Here is a 23718-nt window from a genome sequence, read left to right on the forward strand (position 1 = left end):
TCTCTGGGCAAAAATACCAGGGTTTACAGTCTCGTTTTGTGGCACTAATAGCATATTTTGCTTTACAAGCAACACACACAATAAAGAAACGAAGTTTGATTTACTGAGAGCCATCCTTAAAAAAAAAAAAAAAAAAAAACACCACCAACTCAACCTCCTGGCATTTTATTTTTGTGGCATCCAAAATACCAAAGCGACAGAAGTGCAAAGCACAACACAAATCTGTATTTTAAAAGCTGTTAAAAAAATGTTTGAGATGTACAGAACTAAGGCCTTACTGCCAAGTGGGAAGAGCAACTGGATAAAAATTAACTTACCAATATAGAGAATTTATTTCCTGTTCTTGCCTTCAAAATACCATTTCAGAGTATTACTCTTTCAGTTCATACCACACTCATGAGATGATGCTGACTTACAATCACATAAATCAGCAGAGCTGTCAACTTCTGATACACCACTTTTTTTTCCAAAACCTGAAGACATGCCAAAACTAATCTTGCTTTGCTCCTATCATTTATTCTGCTAGAAATCATTCTCAGCAAAACCACAATTTATTTTACAGAGTTGGCTGTGTCTTCCTTTTTCTAGATACAGAATTTATACAAGGACAAATACAATTTTAAAACATTACTTACAGATTGCCAGGCAAGAGACTCCATAATTTGATGTTCACAACGTTCTAAATGCTTCATCATTTCCCTCGTTAGGCTTGGCTCTGCTCTAATAAAGCTTTCAACCACTTTGTAGAAGTCAAAAGCTTTTAAATCAAACACATTGAGAATCCATGGGAAAGACAAGTGTGTTTCAGCACTGGTAGTATCACTTTGTGAAGCATTTCCTGCAGAAAAGACAGACTAACATTATCAGGAGTACTTCGCTTCAGTCTTCAAAATTTTCCTTTTTGTATTTACTGAATGATTGTTAGTTCAGAAATCTCTGTGATTCCCTTTTTCTTTTTGTCTGTTTACTGTATTTTATGTATTAGAACAAACAGCAATAATTATCAATAAATAAAAATGCTGTTAAGTACTTTAGATTCAACTTACTGACATATGTAGCCATGACAACCTCAACAGCACATGCCAGAAGAGATGTATGGAAGATGTTATCATTCAGAAGTTTGCTAAGGAAAAAGAAAGTTATTAATACTTGTCCTAACATTAAAATAACAGACTTCAACAACAAGTTAGCGACACATACCTGAAATTATGCACTGAGAGACGCTCCTCCTCCTGCAATACATAAATCAAACAAAACTTAGAAATATTCTCAGTATTTGTAAACACCATGTAAGTATTAAGCTATCAGTACCAAACTCACCGACTTTAGCATAGACTCCATTACTCTGTAATACAGACGTACTGCAAGCTTGTATCTCTGTTAACAAAGAAGAAATTCAGTAACATTACATGAAGTCTTAACAGGCTACAAAAGGCAGATTCTCATGTTTTAATGATTCAGGACGTTTCCATTTTTCAGAAAAGCCACTGTGAAAAAGTCCCTGGTTCCAATGTGCCACCAGTACTGGAGAAGTGTCAAAGGCTAATTACTGAGGGTTTGCTCCGACTGCTATCACACTGAATACTGATTAATCAAATTTATGTTAATTCACAGCTAACAGGATAAAATACAGTGCTGACAGACACAAAACCATTGAGTAAAAATTTGGTGGGACTTTGTTTCCAAAACCCTTGTCGGAAGCACAGATGGCCTATGGATTTTAACAAACTGATTCACTTTGCACCATTTTAGGCCAAGCTACCTTAATGAGTGAAAATACGTTTCCCTACTTGTACTGTGCCCCAAAATTTTCCTACTCTCAATTTTCAGCATATTTCCACCTACTTCCTATTACTCCTTACATATTATTAATAATTCATAATATACTATCTTTACAGAAATTTAGAAAAAATATGTATCAACATTTCTCAAGTAGAAAATAATATTGCTACTTTTTACCATTGATCTGCATGGAAAGAAGACAGTAAGTCAGGCCTCACATCAACCTGGACAACAGAGTTCAAATGTGTAGTACCCAACCAAAAATGCTAGTTACCTGTGAGCCAATTTCAGCACATCCTGGTCCAACTGCTTCAGCAAATTTCTTTTTGAAGATGTGCTCAAGACTTTCCACTCTTTTCAGGATACTATCTGTAGGGTTCACTGTGCAATTCTAACAAGTACCAGAAGGAGCACAGAGGAAGAAACAGTTAAAATCAAAAACCTTTTCATGATTTAATCACATTAGTCCTGCTTCATTTTGTAACACCTCTCAGCTCATTAGCATAAATAAAAGCAGAGTCTTTAAAAGAAAATAGAATCATTGTATACATTCAACTATTTCCAGTAACCACAAGGTCATGTCTCACATTCAACCAGCTGAAAGTAACTAAGATGTCAGTAGAAGCACTGGCATTACTATCTTGCAAGTCAGAAATATGCTTGAGTTGCTCAATGTGGACACAAGTGATACACTGAGTACATCCTCCTTGCCTTTGTTTCCTTTTTATATTCCCTTCTTTTTCCATCTGCTACATACAAAAATAAACCTTAATATTCAGTGCAGTAGCAAAAAATATTTAAGAACTTAGGAGGTTCCTATACACACCAGTTAGATAAAAGTGCCTTCTAAAATAAATAATTACATTTAAACCACCCCAAATAAAATGTACTACTTCAAAAATGGTTGTTAGAAAAGGAGTTCACAAAACATGTGTACATTTTACTCGAGTGTTAATTTCAAGACTCTCTCACAAATGTTCCTTCTAGTCACTTACATTGAAATACATGATGAGCGTATCCGAAGGTTTATCAGTTGCTGAGTTTAAGATCATCATCAACTGCTGAATGTTATTCATTGCAGCTCTGGAAAAAACAGAATAGTAAAAGATAGTAAACATTAAGGTTGGCTTGACAGTTTCCAGAAACTGAACAGTAACTCTACAAACAAACATTATTTTAGCTAATCCAGTTATCAAACAATGTGGGAGGTTTACACTGGTTATTAGAAAAAAAATCTTTACAGAAAAAGTGGTCAGGCATCGGAACAGGTTGCCCAGGGGGATGGCAGAATCACCATCCCTGGCAGTGTTCCAGAAACATGTGGACATGCCACTCCAGGCATGCCACTTCTACCCAAATTCTAGTAGGCATAAGGAAAAGCATAAGCACAGTGAAAAAAAAAATAAAATGAAAACACACGATCCATTTTTATTATGCTCTGAAAATAGTATTTACATCTATTTTATCTACTGCTTTCTATACAAATGACCAGGTATAAATTCTCTCAGGAAAATTATTCAATCTCACCAATTTCAGGGTGTTTTAGAGCAGATCCGAAATGCCTAGGTCCAGAAGGAAGACATTTTAAGAAGATTCAAAATATTAAGTATGGTCCTTTCAACATAACCTGTAAGGGGTTCTACTTAGAGGGTTACTGATTCACTTTCCACCCCGTGCGGGTGATCAGAGGCTTACTGCCATCTAGCGACAGTTCTGAGGCTCTATGAAAAACAGTTACTATGCCTCTAATCAAGCCTTCAACTTGAATTGGCTTAAATGGCATCAGTTTTGGAAAAACTCACGAGGAAAGCCGAAACATGGATGGAGAGAATCTTAACATCTCATTAGAGGTTCTCTCAACAGGTTTAGCACAAGTCAAATCTGTAGCAACATGGAAACTTTGTGCTCCTAGACTTTCTTAATAAAACCTGCATGTCAAGAACTTCAATGAAGTTAGTGAGAGGGCTTTTAAAAACGCTAGTGTAATCAAAAACGGTCAATGAGAGGCTATCTGTACTTGTCAAAAACCAAAATTTGTTGCCAATGACCTTCTTGTTAAATACAGTGAATGTTAAAGATGGTCCAGTTCCTGGTATCAGTTCCTTTTTGTCTAGAAACCAAAAGGCAAACAGATGCCTTTATAAGCAAAAGAGCATCACTGTCTGTTAGAGATTTAAAGTGTAAGACTAAAGGGTCCACTAAGGCAATCAAATAAAATCTTTCACAGTTACAGGCAATTAAAAGTCATTTCCCATACTGATCATTGTCTAATCTCAACTGTATGTCTTTTATTCTTATGAAGAAGCTCTTCAGAACCTCACTGCTGGTGGCTAGAAAACATTTAGTTTCTGCAAATGTCATTTAGTAGTTACAGTGGATGCAAAAGCCCAGAGGCTTTTCATTCTTCCACAAGCACTGCAGAAGCATTTATAGTAAAAACTGTTTTACTCATTTGAGAAAGCTGAAATAATGATTAAGGGTACAGCATTTTAACGTCTAGCATGTCTAAAGCATGCTGAAGTGAAAGGCATTTATACAGTGAGCATGGAACAAAACCTTCACTGTCCAATTGCATTAAGCCTGACACCTTCAGGATAACTGCCCGCACAAACACTTCTTTTTTTGTCCATACAGCACATGGCATTACAGTGGCACAGCTCCTTGGCTCTTGACTGTTCAGGAACTTTGAAGCATGCTTAGGCAAAAATGTAATTATTTTGTCAAAAAACTATGTGACACGAGAGAAATGGTAGATGGAAATCTTCTTTTCTTTGGTTAATGGAACTCAAGCTTGCAGCTTTTCTGCATTTGATTGCAGATCAATCTCCAACTAATACCACATTTCTACCATATCTGTCCACTTTCCTGATACACCAAAATACGTTGGTACTCTGAAATGCTAATCATCCCGTACACAAAAAAATAATACCAAGAAGAAAAAGATCATGGGAAAAGGAAAGTATGTGCAGTTTGTTATCAGGAAAGGAAGGAAGAAGATGCAGAGCTGGAGTAAAGATGGAAAATGAAGCTGGAACAAAATCACTACCATACAATGATAGACTCAGTCAGGGTTGGAAGGGACCACAAGGATCATCTAGTTCCAACCCCCCTGCCATGGGCAGGGACACCTCACACTACATCAGGCTGGCCAGAGCCTCATCCAGCCTGGCTGCAAACACCTCCAGGGATGGGGCCTCAACCACCTCCCTGGACAACCCATTCCAGGCTCTCACCACTCTCATGGGGAAGAATTTCTTCCTCATGTCCAGCCTGAATCTACCCACTTCCAGCTTTATTCCATTCCCCCTAGTCCTATCACTACCTGACACCCTAAAAAGTCCCTCCCCAGCTTTCTTGGAGGCTCCCTTCAGATACTGGAAGGCCACAAGAAGGTCACCTCAGAGCCTTCTTTTCTCCAGACTGAACAGCCCCAACTCTTTCAGTCTCTCCTCATAGGAGAGGTGCTCCAGCCCTCTGATCATCCTGGTGGCCCTTCTCTGGACATCTTCCAGCATGGCCATATCCCTCTTGTAATAGGGGCTCCAGAATTGGATGCAGTACTCCAGGTGGGGTCTCCCCAGAGCTGAGTAGAGGGGAAGAATCACCTCCCTTGACCTGCTGGCCACACTTCTCCAGATGCAGCCCAGGCTCTGGTTGGCTTTCTGGGCTGCAAGTGCACACTGACAGCTCATGTTGAGCTTCTCGTCCACCAGCACCCCCAAGTCCCTCTCCTCAGGGCTGCTCTCCAGCCAGTCACTGCCCAGCCTGTATTTGTGCTTGGGATTGCCCTGACCCAGATGCAGGACCTTGCACTTGTTCTTGTTGAACCCCATGAGGTTGGCTTGTGCCCACCTCTCCAGCCTGTCAAGGTCCCTCTGGATGGCATCCCTTCCCTCCAGTGTGTCTGCTGCACCACACATTACCATGGAGGTATAAAGTTGCATTCTAACAAGAACAAGTAAAGTAATTCAGTTTACAAGCATCTGGCACTTCTCAACACAACTCAGTAAATAGCTTTATCTCTGTTTTCCAACAAATTCACCATGAACTGAGAGCACCCCTCAGCACATGCCCATGGCACATTAGTGACTGAACTACAATGTTCTATTAAAAACAAAACAGCTCCTTTAAAATCAAAACAACTAAAGACGAATAGTTCTAGTCAGGTTATAAAACAAGAGAACAAAGCTTAAAAGAAAAATTCATACCGAACAGGAGTCTGTGGAAGTATAGGGTTAAATTCCTCATCTGGATTATTTTTTACTGGTGTTCTCTTCAACTGTGAGCTACAGAAACAGAAAACAAACTTATGAAGTACTAATGTAATTTAAAATAAAATGTTTTCCATAAAGACTTATTAACCTGCAGAAATATGTGGCACAGATCTTTAGACAATCCAGATGTCCAGCCACTCCAGTTGTTAGAATTATGTAGTTTAAATTCCCAAGTACATCTACTTTGAGCAGGATGTTGGACTAGATGACCCCCAAAGTTCCCTTTCAACTTCCTTTTATTAGTAGAATTCTATTTACAGCAACTTATTTTATACATATTAGCACCATTTTAATAAAATCCAAACTATATGTACTTTTCCAGCATAGATAATGTCACAGAATTATGTTGTGATCTCACACTAGGTGATCAACAGAAATGTTGAATTGCAGGGAATCACTGAAATTTTAGAGTATGACTAAAAGAATTCAGATACACTAGTGTTACTGGACAGCACCAGGGAATGTGCCTGGACCCTGGTAATCAACTGTTTATTCTGCTAAACCATCTGTGGTGTGTTTCTGTCCCATGCAAACTACCACCCCTCCAACAATTTGTGGGTACAGGTCAGAAGTCAGAGTGGCCTGAGGACCACTGCCAACAGGCATCTTTCAAATGTCACCAGGAAGGAGGAGATAGACAGTGAGTCCCCAAGCCATTCCATGCCAGTTGGCCCCAGAGCTGTAACATCACTTCAGGCATATGCAACGAACTAGCATAATATGGCCTTGGATGCCTCCTCACCATTCCACAACTCCCCGTGGATGACAGGGGGGCTTTTACAGAGTAAGAATTAGAGTAGAGCTTCCAAATCCTTTCAGACAGTCAAGTTTTGTAATTATTTAAGCTATAATCTGAAGTAAAGCTGGGTTGCCAGAAATATCTTTGCTGAACTACAAAACCTAGGAGATCAACAGGATACAGAGATCTCCGTTTATAACGCATAGCAGAGGGCAAGGAGAGAAATCAACACAAGTTCACATCTTCAGTTATAAAATGAAAGCAGTAAATGGAAATACTACCTTGTGACATCAGGCTGCAGAGTTTCATCATGATCCAGAAATAATCTTGCATCTATATCTTTGTTGTTGAGATAGAGCTCATCATACTGTTTAGAGAGAACCTCAACCTCAAAAAACATTGGAAAAAAAAGCTTTATTTCATAGGAACAAGTTTGACAATCTACTGAATAATAAAAGCCAGTTCTACCTCATAAATACAATGCTGAAATGCTAAGAGAATGACCTTGGAACTTAGAAAGTTACTTCTTACAGAAATAGCTCAGAGGAAGATTATCGTTCCCATGTACAAAGATAATCTTTTAGAAGAGAAAACAATCTAAAATTATGAGACTTTTTCCTGAAGAAATGTAGGTCTTGACACTAAAAATAGCTACAGTAGGAGACACAGACCTGCAAATCAAACTAATGTTTCCAGGCTTTTAAATCTCTCCTCCCAGAAGAAAAAAGTGTTTATAAGAGCAAGAAATGTAGCATAATTGTCCTTAGAAAAGCTGCCTGACAATCCGCTGCCTTCCTGCCTTTGCTGGTTTGGAGATGAAAGTCAAGACCTAGACATGAATCTTCTTAAGACTTCTAAGTGAAAGAAGAGATTCCTCCATTCCATATTAATATTAGTGGCAGTATAGTTTAAGAGATATAACTATTACTACAAAAACATAGACTTTAATTCCTCATCCACATTGTTGGTTTTGAAATTACTCCTAAAAGTTGATTAGATCCTGTATCAATATGACTTCATTTTCTATGGAAAATTTTGTTGGTGCTTTCTTGCTGTTTGGTTGTTGGCTTGTTTAGGTTTAATTACTAACTAGAAATCTGGAATTTATTAGGGTCAGATGCTAGCCTCAACTTCAAAGCTGTTGCTGTATTCCTGCAGAACTAAGCAGGCACTTCAAATACCTTTTCCCTGAGCCCTTAAATATACTAAATGATGCTATGATCTAGCAAACTCCTTGCTATAAAACCAGACAACAGTGCACATGAACTGAAATTAGTCCCCTCAGTCACAACACAAAGCAAGCTGCAAATACCTCCTACAGTTTGTTCCTCAGCCTCTTTTTTTACCATTGTCCAATTGATTTTCTCCAAACTAATCTCATGGTTAAAACATTGACATTCAAACTATTAAATCAAATATTATCGTTAGATTCCTATTATCACTTCATTTCATTTTAGAAGTTCATTATCTTTTCATTTTTCATGGCTTATGTGTTCTTTTTGTTTAGAAGATTTCAGTCTTTCCTTAACTTTGAGAAACTTCATTCTCACTGCAAAACCCAGCAACCCAGCAAATAGCTGCACTGGGCTAACTGGGGAAAAAAACCTTCAGCGAAAAAGAAGTGTTCTGAATCAGTCTATTAATCACTTCATAAAGCCTGGGCATCAAACACATAGTGAAGACAGATTAAATACTAGCATTAAGCCTCAAAAGCTCTATTCGCTACCTCTGCAACACAACTACAGTAACATGTCTCAATTATATTTAAATTAAGGTGTGTAACTTAAGACTGTGTATTTATAGACTGAATCCACAGATTTGACATTATAATAGTTTTATTTTAATGGCTCATGATCATACATATGCTACTTATATGCCAGGCTTTGCTTTGAGCAAAAGCACTGGTTAAGCCTCAGGAAGTTAACTTATTAAATGTAAATGTGAAAGCTAAATATACCCCATGAATACTGGAATGCCTGTTAAGCCACATTCCAGAAAAAGAATGCATTTTGCTAGATGATGTTAGAAGAACTTGTGCTAAAGAGAATCTCAAGTAATTTGTGTGAAGTAAAGCACTGTTGTTGAACTGTCTTAAATTACCTCTGGTAGGCCATTTGAAGCTGCAATACCAATAGAATTCAAGAAAGGAAGAAAGCTTGTAAAATACACATTTTTGACCTAAAAAAAGAAAAAAAACATTAGCAATATACAGAGGCATGCACTGCTTTCCACGCTTCAACAAGAAGCCCCTCTAATGCACTGTGTTTTGTTTTCAATAGAGCAAAAATGAAACTGCCTATGTATCATGCAGCGATATGCAAGCATGAAGCAGAGAACCCACTGCTGGAACATTAAATGACTAAAATAAAATTTTTAAAAAACCCAGCCAAACGAAAAACGCACCCTTCCCTGCCCTCTTGCATTTCCACTTCCATCATCTGCTTGGATATTCATTATGAAATCAGTCCTTTTTACACAAGAAGATTCATCAGCGAAGGAAAAGGGGAATGTGGTCTTCAAGATCCCATACACAAGCAACGTGCTTGTTGTGGATGTTTTCCCATTGTGGGATGCAGCTGTGAAACCTCAACAGAACAGCCTTGTGCCCGTGTGCTACGTGCTGTGATCAGCATGTAACTTTGTACTGGATTCTTCACAGTTCAGTTTCCCTGGCAAAGTTATCTCCCACACCAAAGCGCTTGGGTTTTGCTGCAAGGGTTTTTTTGTGTGTTTTTTTGTTTTATTTTTATTTAACTACCTACTAGAGAAACTATGGAATGTTAAGACACAGGCATTACCTCATCTAAATTACAATCATGCTCTTTACAAAGGACTTCAATAACTTTTGTATCAGTATCAACTTGCTTTGAAGCACGTGTATTCCTGTTCTGACCTCTTCTTGGAGTGCGAGCTGAACCATTAACAGCCACTGCAGTCACAGCAGACTCTGGAAAGATAGAACCACCCCATGATTAAAGACTTCTTCAGAAAGATTTAATTTTTAAACCCAAAGAAATTCAAATTTTTATTTTTTTCAGGTCCTCTTCTTAAATATTTGCCTTTTCATTGTGTTCAGATGGATGAAAAAAAAACAAAAAACAACCAAAGAACCACAAAAACAAACCAACCAACCCAAAAAACCCCACACCATTACAGGAAACATACACAGACAACAAACTATTTAAAGATTCCTGTACCAATGTTTGGACAGTTTGCTTTTAAAACATAGAACACTTTGCTTTTTAAAAACACAGAATGTAACTAGTCAACCCACAATGTAACAACATTTTCTGTAAGTAGTTTTCAATAAGCATCTGTTGTGCAAACCTAGGAAAGACTTATCTTTTCACAGATGAGTAACTATTCTTTCTACTTTTACATAAAGTAAATCAAGGAACTGACAGAATAACTTCATGTGTCTGAAGGTTAATAAAGGACTGATGAGTGAACCTGGAACACAGTTCTGCAGGGAATTCTTCCTTTCCCCAAATACCTTCAGGCAACCAAGTAAGAACAAATCAGTTCACCTTGAAGAGGGTATCAAAAAACAGTAATTCAGTGAGGCAAAAATTTTGCCTTTTCTTTAGCTCTCATCTGGAGTATTGCGTGCAGCTCTGGAACCCTCAACACAGGAAGGACATGGACCTGATGAAGCAGGTCCAGAGGAAGGCCACAAAGATGATTAGGGGACCAGGACACCTCTTTTACAAGGACATGCTCAGGGAGCTGGGATTGTTCAGCCCAGAGAAGAGGAGGCTTTGGGGAGACCGAATCGACAGCTTTCAGTACCTGAAGGGGGACTACATGAAGGCTGGAGAGGGACTGTTTAGAAAGGCCTGTAGTGATAAGTGAGGGGCAATGATTTTAAACTAGAAAAGAGTAGATTTAGTTTGAATGTTAGGAACAAGTTCTTTACGATGAGAGTGGTGGAATGCTGGAACAGGTTGCCCAGGGAGGCAGTTGAGATCCCATCTTTGGAGATATTCAAGGCTCAGAGGCAATGAGAGCTCAATGAGGCTCTGAACAACCTGATCTAGCGGAGGATGTCCCTGCTTAATGCGAAGAGTTGGAATACATGACCTTTAGAGGTCCCTTCCAACCCAAACCATTCTACAATTCTATGATACTGTCAGCTTAAAATACATGAATTATATTAATACCACACATTAATATTATTAAACCGACACTCTACTAAGCATGGTGATCTCCTCTGTAACTTAATTTCTATTCAGTAACTCCTTTGAGAAGATCCTACAAGCTACGCTGCTTGGGTGGTTGCATCTTAATCTCCTTTTCCTGAGTCAGATCATAAAGCCTGACATCATTCAGCACAATGTGAAGCCTCTGGGTCACGAGGATTTGAACAATACATGGTGTTATTTGCTAAAAGAATGAAGCTCTGTTTGACAGTTTACAGAGCACCTGCACTTATCATGCAGCTTCAAGTTAGAAACCTAAAGTCTTGCACTTGACAGTGATACCTCTATTTGCAATTTAGTCTGAAGTGGCAGTGCTTCTTTTCAAGAGTCAATGCACAAAACCAAAACGTTTCTAATGAGCTAGTAAAGTTCATAGTTTCGCTAGAAACAGATCGGCATGAAAGAGTTCAAATCCAGATCATTTCAATTTAGTATTCTTTGAAAAAGATCTGCTTTATAATTCCTGAAATAAAGAGTAGTACGTGCCTGTCCTACTATGAATAATGAATTTAAATTCAAAATATTAATGAAGGCAGGCAGGGACTTCCTTGCCACAAGCACATCCTTTCCCACCCTTTATTTGTATTGACATTAGACTAAAAGCAAGGCTATTTCTTCTTACCTGAAATAAAAAATTTACTAAATCAAACAAAATATACTCCAAAACATGGAATTTGAAAGAATATAGCAGTAAAAACATCATCTATTCTGTGACATTATAACCCAAGTGGATATTCAGTGGTGAAACAAAGAAATAAAGCAAGAATATTCAGGCTATAAATGATGGTGTTGCATCCAAATCCAGCAGAGGATAAACTAATTAGTATTTTTAAAAATAAATAAATATTGTTTTCTACATAGTATGACTCCACATACATAAATACATCAATTCCAAAGCTTGCAGAAGAAAATATTCAACAAAAATTGAATTCAGTCTTTGAAAGTTACCATAAATGCTTACTTTCTCTACCTTTTTAGAGATGTTTTCCACATTTTAAGTGCAAAACTGAATGTAGAGAAAGTTACTGCTGAACAGAAGGCTTCCAGAGCGAAGACTCGTTATATTTTCACTTGAAATAAAGACACTTGCTAATAACAAAGGGGATGTAATGAAAGCAATGCTATCTACATTTTTTTCTCTACCCTTTCATTTTGAGCTAGCACTGCAATTAGGTTTTCTAGCCACCATATATTTCTTTTCCCTCAGCAACCCAAAGCGAACCTAAAATAATGATTCTCAATCACCTGTGTGGAAACTGAACTGTTATAGCAAAGAAAAACCGCTCTTTTAACAAGCCCTGAACAACTTGTACAGGCAGAGGACATAGCAAATAGATGGTAGGAATTAAAAAAAAAAAAAAACCAAAAAAAAAACCAAAAAAAAAAAAAAAAAACAGACAGTGCCACCTTATTCAGATAATTTAATTCAAGTTCACTAACTCTAAATTGAACTAAAACATTAAAAAAAAATCTATTTTAATAAGCTTAAGAAGTTTTATTATGTTAATTATTTATGTTAGCACAATTCTAATAGAACTTAGCCAATTTACTTTCTACTTTAGTTAACAAAAACTAAAAACCTTACTGTATGGTTCTTTCAGCAGAGCAGTAGGTGACAGCTTGATAAAATATTCTAAGACACACAGCAACAACTGGAAAGAAATCACCAGGTCATCTTCCATTTGCAATACTTTACCTGCAATGTTTAAAAAGGCAGGAAAAAAAAAAAACCTTTGTGAGATGTTTGACTGAATTTTAGAACTAGCTTTGAAAAAAGCAAAGATTTGGAAGTTCATTTAAAAAAATGCTAGAATTAGAATTCAGAAAGCATCACACAGGATGATAATGTTCTTCAACTATTTGCTGGTAGATTTTAGCTTTCCTTACTATCAATGAAAACGAAGGCTAGAGAAACTTTATGAGTTTTGCTCTATGGTTATGTTTGGAGAATTCTAGTGGAAAAGCTCCATGATGTCCAGACTGATTTCAGTGGCAGAGTTGTATATACTTTGCTGATAACACTGACCTGGAGTAAGCAGCAAATAAGATAAATTATTCATTCCTTTTTTGTAGGAGTAGTACAATGAGACAGGACTCCATGGGCTACTACAATTGTTTCATCACTCATCTTTAACTGGACCTCCTGCCTTTTCAAGGAAGAATCATAGCATTCAAAGGACATAATATCAGGGGTTTACTATCTTATAATAATACCTTATTATTAAATGTATTTTATTTATTTATATATGGGTCTATTAAAAAAAAAAAAAACCTGCCAGTGTTTTCAGGTAATAATCAATTACCGGCAGGCTATAAAGCACCTCAGAATAGACAGAATACCAACCTTTCAACTGAAAAAATACAACTTAGAAAGCTTAAATATATAATAATGTTATATATTATATATTTATACACAGGTAGTAATAACAGTGAATAAAATAGCCAAGTTGCATAAATACTGCTGAGTAGCTATAAAAGCCATACAATCAAAACATTCCGGGGTCTGTACTATGAATATTTGTAACAAGGATGCTAGTCCTGTACTGGACACACAGAACAAATGCATACATTCATTTCAACACCATTCACTAAAATAATTGTTTTTTAACAAAAGCTCACCTTTTGCCAGCAAAAAAGTAATCCAGCAATTTTTTAGGACTAATACAGAATTGAGTTCAGTAGAAATCCTGCAGAGACACAAAAATAAAGACTTTGCATTAACAGCTCTGTAATTATTGAAACTATAGCTTCTGAAAACATAGAATCACAGATATATCTGGTTGGTAGAGACCTCAAAGACCATCCAGTCCAACCTTTGACCCAGTACTGAAGAGTCAACACTAAACAATGTCCTTTAAGCATCAGGTCCACATGCTGCCTGAACACCCCCAGGGATGGTGACTCCACCACTGCCCTGGGCAGACCATTCCACAGTTTGATAAACCTTTCAGCAAAAAACTATTTCCTAATATCCAGCCTCAGTCTCCCCATTTCCTCTAGTCCTGTTGCTTGACACCAAGGATTAGAGGCTGGCCTCCTCCTCACTCCAACCTCCCTTCAGGTAGTTGTAGAGAGTGATGAGGTCTCCCATCAGCCACCTCCCCTCTAGACTGAACAACCCCAGCTCCCTCAGACACTCCTTGTAGGCACAGTGCTCCAAGCCCTTCACCAGCCTTTTGACCTTCTCTGGACATGCTCCAGCACCTCAATACCCTTTCTATAGTGAGGGGCCCAGAACTGAACACAGTACTCGAGGTGTAGCCTCACCAGCACTGGGTACAGGGGAATGATCACCTTCCTGGTCCTGCTGGCCAGTGTTTCTAATGCTTCCAGGATACCATTGGCTTCCTTGGCCACCTGGGCACACTGTTGACTCATGTTCAGTCAACAGTACCCCCCAGGTCCCTCTCAAAGTTGCAGCTTTCCAACCACACATCCCCAACATGCTTCAACCTATCAACAATTTGAGACAATGTGCTACATTTCCTGTATCGTTAAGTTTATTAATTATCTCTCATTCTATTTCCTATGTCATCATAACTACACATTTAAAAAAAAAAAAACGTCTCTGCAAAGCCATTTGAGAATCAGGAAGTAACTGTTTCATCCTTGGAAAAGAAAGTGAACGTAGATAACTCACTTAATTGTTATAAAAGCTTTTCTCCCTCTTGTGCTTTCGACTAAGGCCCTATTCTCCAATCACAGTATAAAGTCAAGCTCATTTGGGAGCTGCTAAGGCATCTTTTCATCCACTCATCTGTTATTGTTATTAGGAATCTTACTCTCCAAATATTTGTTTCTACCATGCCAAGACACCAACCATTGTGTGGGGATCCTTCATGGACAAGCGATTAAACATACATCACTTCTGTAGCTCTTGTCAACTTACTGAAATTTAAAGTCCCCACTAAATCTAAATTAAACCTATGACAGACTATGACTTGGGTTAATCTTAATGGGTTAAAAGATAACATGCTGATATGCTTTACGTGTGATCTCAACAAAGGCAATTTTGGAAAGTCAAACTTACTCACTACTAGGTTGTTCCAGATAAATAAGGCCACAGGTCCTAGAAAATAAAAAGAAATTCTTATTTTTAAACACTTTCCTGAAGCAAATTATGCAGCATCTTTGATTTCGACGTAGCATAAAAATACACCAGTTCACAACATACTATTCTTACTTTTAAAAAATGGTGACTCTCAGAGAAGAGAAAAAGAGACCAACTACAGCCCTGCCTGAGGGTTTGCATGCTTATGTCAAAGCTTAAACAGCAAAACAATTTCAATTTGTTATAATAGAATTTATAACTGTTTTCTTGCAAGAGTTGTATGTACACTGTTACTCAGCTTGTAAAATAAGCAAAATGTTCTGTACACAGAACACTCTATAAAGGGACATCTTAAAACCTTTACTATTTCTGCAGCGTCACTGCAAGCCTTGTGGTGTAATGTTGCTCCGTAATCATTCTAGGCACATGTCATTTCAAGAAATAAAGTTTATTCAGAAACAAAACAGGAAAAGATCTTTCAAATCCTGTTTCAAAAAAAAAAAAAAAAACCTGCTACTGCAGTACAAGTTCCAAGAAAGGAAGTGAAGAAGTGTTAGAAGAGGAGCAAAACCAAAACATGCCTGTGTAAATCTGCAAGGATGCTTTTACAGCCCAGAAAGGACTTACAATTAGCAAAACCAAATTACTTACAACTTTCATAGAACTTTAGAGTTTTAAGGGAACTATGAACTTCATGAAAATATTGTGATATGCATGCTACTCAGAATTATGCTAAGTGTGATGGATTGGACTGTGAAAAGACAAATCTTATATCACACTTATACCTTCATATTTATAAACTACTTAAGGGCAACCTGCTACCTCCTTCACATGTCATATAAGAGGTATTTGAGAAATTGTTGTGGTTTGGGAGGCAAAAATGCTACAGCAACTCAACATTCCTGTTAAGTGAAATAATACCATAGTGTTTTGAGGCAACAGAATCAAGTAATACAAGAATCACACAATAATATTGTGATGTTTAATAATATGAACAGTTTTGCACTGACATATGCTATAGAGAATTTCACTGACCAATTAAAAATTACCTTGGAGGATATCACATCCTGCCAATATGCATCTATGCTAGCATGTATTAGCCTGTAAAAACATTTAAAGCCTTTATCATCTCTCTCTGTGCAGCACAGACTGCACCAAATTACCATCTTGGAGTAACAGCAACTCAGAAAAGCATCCATTTGAGAATCTCTTCATTTTGAAGTTACAGACAGAAAGCTCTTAGCAGTCTGCCATAAGCACATTCAACTTATTCTTGATTCAACTTGATTTTCATTGAATGGTCAACTAAACCACTTAGGAAAGTATACTTGGATTACAAGTGAGAATAGCTAGTAGGAGAGAGAACCTATCTTATCTGCACTTTCTTCTTTTCTAGAGCTCCTTAGAAAGAACCTCTTGGATCAGAATTTGGGAAGGTAAAAAGGAAAAGTCCACTACATTAAAAAAAAAAAAAAATACAGACACACTACTAGATTGTAAAACAATCCTCTTTATACCTGTGGAAAGCTTAACAAAGGGACTAGCAACAACTTGCCATGCTGCTGAATGTTATTTGTACTGCAACAACACGACTGTTTAACAGAGCATTGTAGTAGTGCCTGAGTAAAATGTAAGATGTATTTATTCAATGCATGTAAGCAGTTCAGTTTCACTGCTCTGTAAATATTACCACATGGAGTTTAAATGGACTGTTCTAATACACAATTCAAAAAACCCAAATACTTAGATGTTGACAGCCAGAAAGAATTCATAATTTCAAAATGAAAAATGTGTATTACCTTTCAAACTTGTGGTATAGTGCAAGTAATACATCATATTTCTTTTTCAGCCTTGATACAGTGCTATCAACTTTAGTGCTTACAGTATCCATGTTAACATCCACCTCTTTCAGAAACTGAAAAAATGTGCTCACACTGAAAAAAAGGAAAAAGATCAGAGATTATCATAACTCTGAGAATGAGTATTTTGAAATAGCTCTTAAATTAAAAAAAAAATCCAACCCCATCAAAACCCATTGCCTTACTTCTGTGTGGACTCCAAGCATATTCTTACTAGCAATGACTGAGCACCTTGCTTTGGGAATCACTACTTGTTTGCCTCAAGCCCCAACTTTACGTTTTCCACATGTAGGAATACTGTGCAGACAGAAAAAGAATTTTCTTGGCTAGCAGAGGTATCTCTGGAAGCCAGAGTTTGCTAACCAGACACACATATTTCTTCATTGTTTGCCAGTAAAACTGCAAGTACCCAAAAACGGGTATCACAACTTTTGTTCTACCTAAAAGTTCTACTTCAGAAATGTTCTTACTACACTAAGAACATGAAGCTTGGCTCCATCCATGCTAAAGAAAGACTGAGGAATGAAAACTGAGACAAATGTACTGAATTACATGAATTTCTAGTCTTGCTACAGGTACGGGGGGACAAGGACATCCCCACCCTTGGGAAGTACTATTACACAGGGGAACAAAGTTTTCCCTGCTCATTCTTGTAATATTATGGCCATCAAGAAAGCATCTTGCACCTGTGTTCATAACCCAGATGAACATATTCCTAAAAATTAATGAGGAGGAAGCTATCAAATATATTCAACTGTAATATATATATTTTGACCCTTTATCAGAATATAGTATCCTGAGAGATTTTTTTCATTTTTGTCATATTAAAAACATAATATAAAACCACTCAGGAGTTTATTTAGGTATTTTGAGGTTTTTTCACTATGAAATGAAAGAAAAGAAAAAAAAAATAAAGATACAAAAGCCAAAAAAAAATCTTTCCACATATCTGTGTGGCTCAAAAGGTTAATATGACTGGTAGATATCTCTGCCAGTCTTCTGTCCTTTGAGTTCACAAAAAGCTCAGGGCTAACAAGCAATTGAGTATTGCTAAAATGAAAAATCAGCAGAATTATAGCTTACTCTTTAAAACCCTAAAGGAAAAAGTCTCTTTCAGTTCACAGCACAAGTTGGTCAGTACTCAGGTCAAACATGCCAATCGGCACTGCACAAATGCAATTAGATGTCAGCCATGCGGCTTCAAGTAGAAAAGGTGTGGAGAAGTAATCATAACAGATGACTTCCAGGAAAAGGATATTCTGGCCCAAGTCTGGGACTACCATCACAACATAATCTCCCTTTGACAGCATGTTCTGCCTTTGCCTCCTGCCCTAGGGCACTGAAAGGCTCTGCTACGGCATATGCTTTCGACACATGGCAGTTAATAGGCAGATAGATTGGTCTTAAGGAAAAAATTCCAGTGCCAACACAAAGTATGCCTATTGCTGTTATCACCTTAAAAAGCAAAGTATTTCCCTATAATCTTAATTTCTGTATTATAACGGCAACAATCCCTTAGCAAAAAGCACATACAGAAGTACATAATTTAGACTAGCATTAAAATGTTTGAAAAGGAGCAGCATGCTGGCCAATTATTTGAAAAGTAACATTTTTTTTTCCACTTTTTGATTTAGGCTAAGCTTAATGGGGGGGGAAAAAAGGTTTCATAGAAAATCTTGATATAAGGAACAAAAGGAAAATCAAGTTAGATTGATTAGGACTTTAGTTTGAGCAAGAACAAGAATCAGCCATGTGCCACAATAAAAGGCAGTTACAACCAAATCAAGTGTCATCGCTCCCTCAATTCTTAATTTACCGAAATATTCAGAACTGCCCTAAGTAACCTTCATATTAAAATCTGTGCCTGATATGCACAAAGATTCAAAATGCTTTAGAAACATTATCTTTATAAAAATGTTGACTGGTTAATGGTTAAAACCTATATTTACACACTTAAATTCACTTACCTTATGCTTATACTTTTCAGAAGCTCTGTGAAAGTAAATGTCATTTCATCTAGATCAATTGCTGCAATAAAGATGCAGACTCCCCATGTTTCTTTCTTCTTTTTGTTATAAGCCTTTTAGAAAAAGAAAAGTTTTTATTATTATGCCAAAAAAGGTAATATATGGAAAGCATTATTTTGTTCAAACTAGATTAGAATGGCAAAACGAAACACCCACCAGTAAACATTTGACTATGATAGCAAATTATTCAAAAACTGAAAAGCTTTACAAGTTTTACATGACAGGTGAAAGATCAAGCACTTCAAGTCTTAACTCACACAATTCAACACCCATACAATTCAACAAAGCTTCCAAAGAGAAGCTTTAGTTCCACTGAATGTTTATGCAAAGCAGAAGCCATGATTTTTATTTTTTTTTTTACCCTTACTGTATTCAACCATAACAAGACAGTGAAGGCTAAAGAATCAGGAAAGAAGCTACAAGAAATAAAGGAAAAAAAATCAATATAAAGAAATAAAGAAAAAAAAGGCAATAAATATTCATGAACTTTATTCTCCAGCTAGGTCTCAACCCCTTAGCACAGCTGAACCACAAACCCATCTCTTTGAGTAAGGTGTGGTAGTATCAAGCACCTTCAAGCGTTTTCCTACCGTACGTTTACACTTAAGGTCTGTCTTCTGCATCTTAGCAGTACGGTACAAGCTGTTAACAATCATCCTTCGCCATGTTTTTCTACACTGCTTAGTTTTAGCCTGCTCCCTGACCTACTGTTTTTCATTTCCCTGATCCCTCCACCTGGCTGCCTCCCAAACACCACCAATGCAAGCCACAGGGACCCAGTTCACTCTAGAAAATATTCCCACAAGGCAACAGCAATACAACCTTGGCTCCCTCCATCTTACGTGGTTTTCCAAAATTACCCCAGAACATTCTGCATCCTCAGCACTTATCACCTAGATTGGAAGGCACCTCTAAAGGTCATCTAGTCCAATCCCCCTGCAGTGATGAGGGACATCCTCAACTTGATCAGGCTGCCCAGAGCGTTGTCAAGCCTCACCTTGGATATCTCCAGGGATGGGGCCTCAACCATCTCCCTGGGCAACACTAGCTCATGTCCTCGCTGACTCAGCAGAGTCAACAGGACAAACAGCTTGCCATGCCCATGGGTGACACAACGCTTTCACTAACATGGATGGGTTTTGTTTGTTTTCAATTTGTCTGCAATTGTTCAGCTTCTTTCTTGAGACCAGTGTATATACATCCATGAAGACTGGCTGGGGGTGCCACTGAAGAATGGAAAGTTTCATTGGTGAGAGTTACAGTACAGGCCTGCATGCTGAAGCAACCAGCCACCTTCGTTATTTAAAGTTACTTTCTTCCTGCATTCCTACTTAAATATTTCTATGATGTGTGATGCTTTTTACAACAGAAAATTATTTGTAAAATAAGCTATTAGAAAACTGGGAGTCATTTGATTATACATAAAGGAATGGGTATTAGTATCAAATAATCACTGTTTCTGTTTACGGGAAACCCTCCCTTTTTAGATGCTTTATTTATCATACACCATCACCAACCTAAAGATGAGGCAAACAAAATTACTTTCAAGTGGGTTTGGCACAGAAGAAAGGCTTTGGTTAAAGATGCACTCCCACCTTCTCAGTCACTGTCAACAGTCACTGAAACACAGAATTAACCAGGTTGGAAAAGACCTCCAAGATCATCAAGTCCAACCTATCACCCAACACCCAACACCATCTAATCAACTAGCACTAAGTGCCTCATCCAGTCTTATTTTAAACACCTCCAGGGACGGTGACACCACCACCTCCCTGGGCAGCCCATTCCAATGGCCAGTCACTCTTTTTGTGAAGAACTTCTTTCCTAAGATCCAGCCTAAACTTCCCCTTGCACAGCTTGATACTCTGTCCTCTTTTTTTTTTTGCTGATTTTCTGGGGGAAGAGACCAACCCCCAACTACCCTTCAGGTAGCTGTAGACAGCAATAAGGTCTCCCCTGAGCCTCCTCTTCTCCAGGCTAAACAACCTCAGCTCCTTCAGCCTCTCCTCATAGGGTTTGTGCTCCAGACCTTTCACCAGCTTTGTTGCCCTTCTCATTCAAGCAGCTCAACATCTTTCTTGAGTTGAGGGCCCAGAATTGGACACAGTACTCAAGGTGTGACCTAACCAGTGCTGAGTACAGGGGCAGAAAGACTTCCCTGTTCCTGCTGGCCACACTATTCCTGATGCAGGCCAGGATGCCATTGGCCTTCTTGGCCACCTGGGCACACTGCTGGCTCATGTTCAGCCTACTGTCAACCAGCATCCCCAGGTCCCTTTCTGCCTGGCTGCTCTCCAGCCACTCTGTCCTCAGCCTGTAGTGCTGCATGGGGTTGTAGCCAAAGTGTAGAACCCAGCACTCACATGTGTTAAATCTCATGTTGTTGGACTCTGCCCATCTGACCAGCCTGTCAAGGTCACTCTGCAGAGCCCTCCTACCCTCTAACAGATCAACCCCTGCTCCCAGATTGGTGTCATCTGCAAAACTACTGATGATGGACTCAATCCCCTTGTCCAGATCATCATTCAAAGATACTGAATAGGATCAGGCCCAACACCGATCCTTGGGGGACACGACTACTGACTGGCTGCCAGCTGGATGTGGCTGGGCCTTGCCCCCCAGCCAGTTCTTAACTCAGCACAGAGTACACCTGTCCAGGAATTCTTTGCTGACAGGTACAAGAAGCTACCAGGCACATAAGAACAAAAAAATGTCCTGTTGGATGAGGATCTATTTTCCTGTATTAATGTCTCTGTGCGCCATAAAAAAACAAATAAATTGAAGGTTAAGGCTAGCTGGTGACCTACCAAGAAGAAAGATGACTACTCACCTACTGAGGACACCACTGCCACTGAGGTCAGCTGCCCTTGTTTAACAATTAAGTTCCCTTCGATTCATGCTCCTGCAAACTCAGACTGTGACACTGTTCCATAAATACATCTTGTAGGGCAGGACTGAGTGCTAGGAAATGGTGAAATCGTTCCTGGTTTGCTGCCTGTCCAAACAAGCCCAACTCTCCTAGGCAGCTTAATCCCTACTCTGAGAGGATGAGTGCTTGACAGCTATAGCAATGGTTTATTTGGCAAGAGCAAAGTCTGATTTTGCAAGAACAATCTTTAAACTCCTTATCCAGTATGGTGCGATTAATAACTCCTTTATTTCTCCCAGTAAACTAGACAGCAGCCTCAGAAGCAGTCTGTCATTCCACTAGATTCAAACCATTATGGTGAGTCAAATGTTAAACAGGACTATCGCCACATACACTGCTGCTGCTGCTACAAGATGCTTTGGGTATCTTCTCTCAACCAAAGAGATGCTGGATCGCTTCTGGACTAACAAAAATTTTACAGAGAACCTAAGATAAACAATCAAACTATTTTTTCTTTTATAATGACAAAAATGTAAGCAGCATCTGAGCATGCCCATCTCTTAACATCAGCTGCATGAAGGAGGACCTATCCTGTTCAATATCTTTATTGATGATCTGGACAAGGGGATTGAGTCCATCATCAGTAAGTTTGCAGATGACACCAAGCTGAGGGCAGGTGTTGATCTGTTGGAGAACAGGAGGGCTCTGCAGAGGAACCTTGACAGGCTGGTCAGATGGACAGAGTCCAACAACATGAGATTTAACATGTCCAAGTGCCAGGCTCTACACATTGGCCACAACAACCCCATGCAGCACTACAGGCTGGGGACAGAGTGGCTGGAGAGCAGCCAGGCAGAAAGGGACCTGGGGGTACTGGCTGACACTAGGCTAAACATGAGCCAGCAGTGTGCCCAGGAGGCCAAGAAGGCCAATGGCATCCTGGCCTGCATCAGGAATAGTGTGGCCAGCAGGAGCAGGGAAGTCATTGTGCCCTTGTACTCAGCACTGGTTAGGTCACACCTTGAGTACTGTGTCCAGTTCTGGGGCCCTCAATTCAAGAAAGATGTTGAGCTGCTTGAATGAGTCCAGAGAAGGGCAACAAAGCTGGTGAGGGGTCTGGAGCACAAGCCTTACGAGGAGAGGCTGAGGAAGCTGAGGTTGTTTAGCCTGGAGAAGAAGAGGCTCAGGGGAGACCTTATTGCTGTCTACAACTACCTGAAGGGTAGTTGGGAGTTGGTCTCTTCCCCCAGAAAATCAGCAAAAAAAAAAAAAAAAAAAAAAAGAGGACAGAGTATCAAGCTGTGCAAGGGGAAGTTTAGGCTGGATCTTAGGAAAGAAGTTCTTCACAAAAAGAGTGACTGGCCATTGGAATGGGCTGCCCAGGGAGGTGGTGGCGTCACTGTCCCTGGAGGTGTTTAAAATAAGACTGGATGAGGCACCTAGTGCCATGGTCTAGTTGATTAGATGGTGTTGGGTGATAGGTTGGACTTCACGATCTTAGAGGTCTTTTCCAACCTGGTTAATTCTGTGATTCTGTGAGGAGAGCAAAACATGAAAGAACACTGTACTAGAACTCTATCACCAGCCACTGCTGCTTAAAACACACAAAGGGACAGGTAAACTGCAGCTTCCCCAGAAAACAAGACTATCTGCCCATACATGAAGATTTCTGTAATTTAAATACATAAAATATAAACAATAAAAATCTAAACATCATGTGGTAAGAAAAGGGAAAGAGATAAGGAGAGGTCCTCTTGGCAAGTCCTCCTCTTCACACTTCTTCCCTCCCAAAGACATTTTTCAAGTTCACTTCTACAAAATGAGTTAAAGCTGACTGCAAAACAAACACATGGTGGCTTCACTCCATTCAACTGTTTTGCCAGCATCGTAACTGCAGGGGAACCAATCCTATGACATG

The 23718-nt window shown here is 38.7% G+C and overlaps 1 protein-coding gene across 1 annotated transcript in view; it reads right to left on the minus strand.

Moving 5' to 3' along the window:
* The window catches only part of RB1 (RB transcriptional corepressor 1), a 78119-nt gene that overhangs the window by 46224 nt on the left and 8177 nt on the right, over window positions 1-23718 (minus strand). The window contains exons 3-17 of the mRNA XM_054389824.1: window positions 18872-18984; window positions 16845-16979; window positions 15025-15063; window positions 13614-13681; window positions 12580-12690; window positions 9594-9742; window positions 8896-8973; window positions 7074-7183; window positions 5991-6068; window positions 2778-2865; window positions 2057-2173; window positions 1321-1377; window positions 1201-1232; window positions 1047-1123; window positions 636-838 (exon numbers count right to left, since the gene is read on the minus strand). Of these exons, the coding sequence (XP_054245799.1) occupies window positions 636-838; window positions 1047-1123; window positions 1201-1232; window positions 1321-1377; window positions 2057-2173; window positions 2778-2865; window positions 5991-6068; window positions 7074-7183; window positions 8896-8973; window positions 9594-9742; window positions 12580-12690; window positions 13614-13681; window positions 15025-15063; window positions 16845-16979; window positions 18872-18984 (1455 nt within the window). The remainder of the gene's footprint in view (window positions 1-635; window positions 839-1046; window positions 1124-1200; window positions 1233-1320; window positions 1378-2056; window positions 2174-2777; window positions 2866-5990; window positions 6069-7073; window positions 7184-8895; window positions 8974-9593; window positions 9743-12579; window positions 12691-13613; window positions 13682-15024; window positions 15064-16844; window positions 16980-18871; window positions 18985-23718) is intronic.

The sequence above is a fragment of the Indicator indicator genome, chromosome 1 (genome assembly GCF_027791375.1).
Source record: "Indicator indicator isolate 239-I01 chromosome 1, UM_Iind_1.1, whole genome shotgun sequence".
Taxonomy (NCBI): domain Eukaryota; kingdom Metazoa; phylum Chordata; class Aves; order Piciformes; family Indicatoridae; genus Indicator; species Indicator indicator.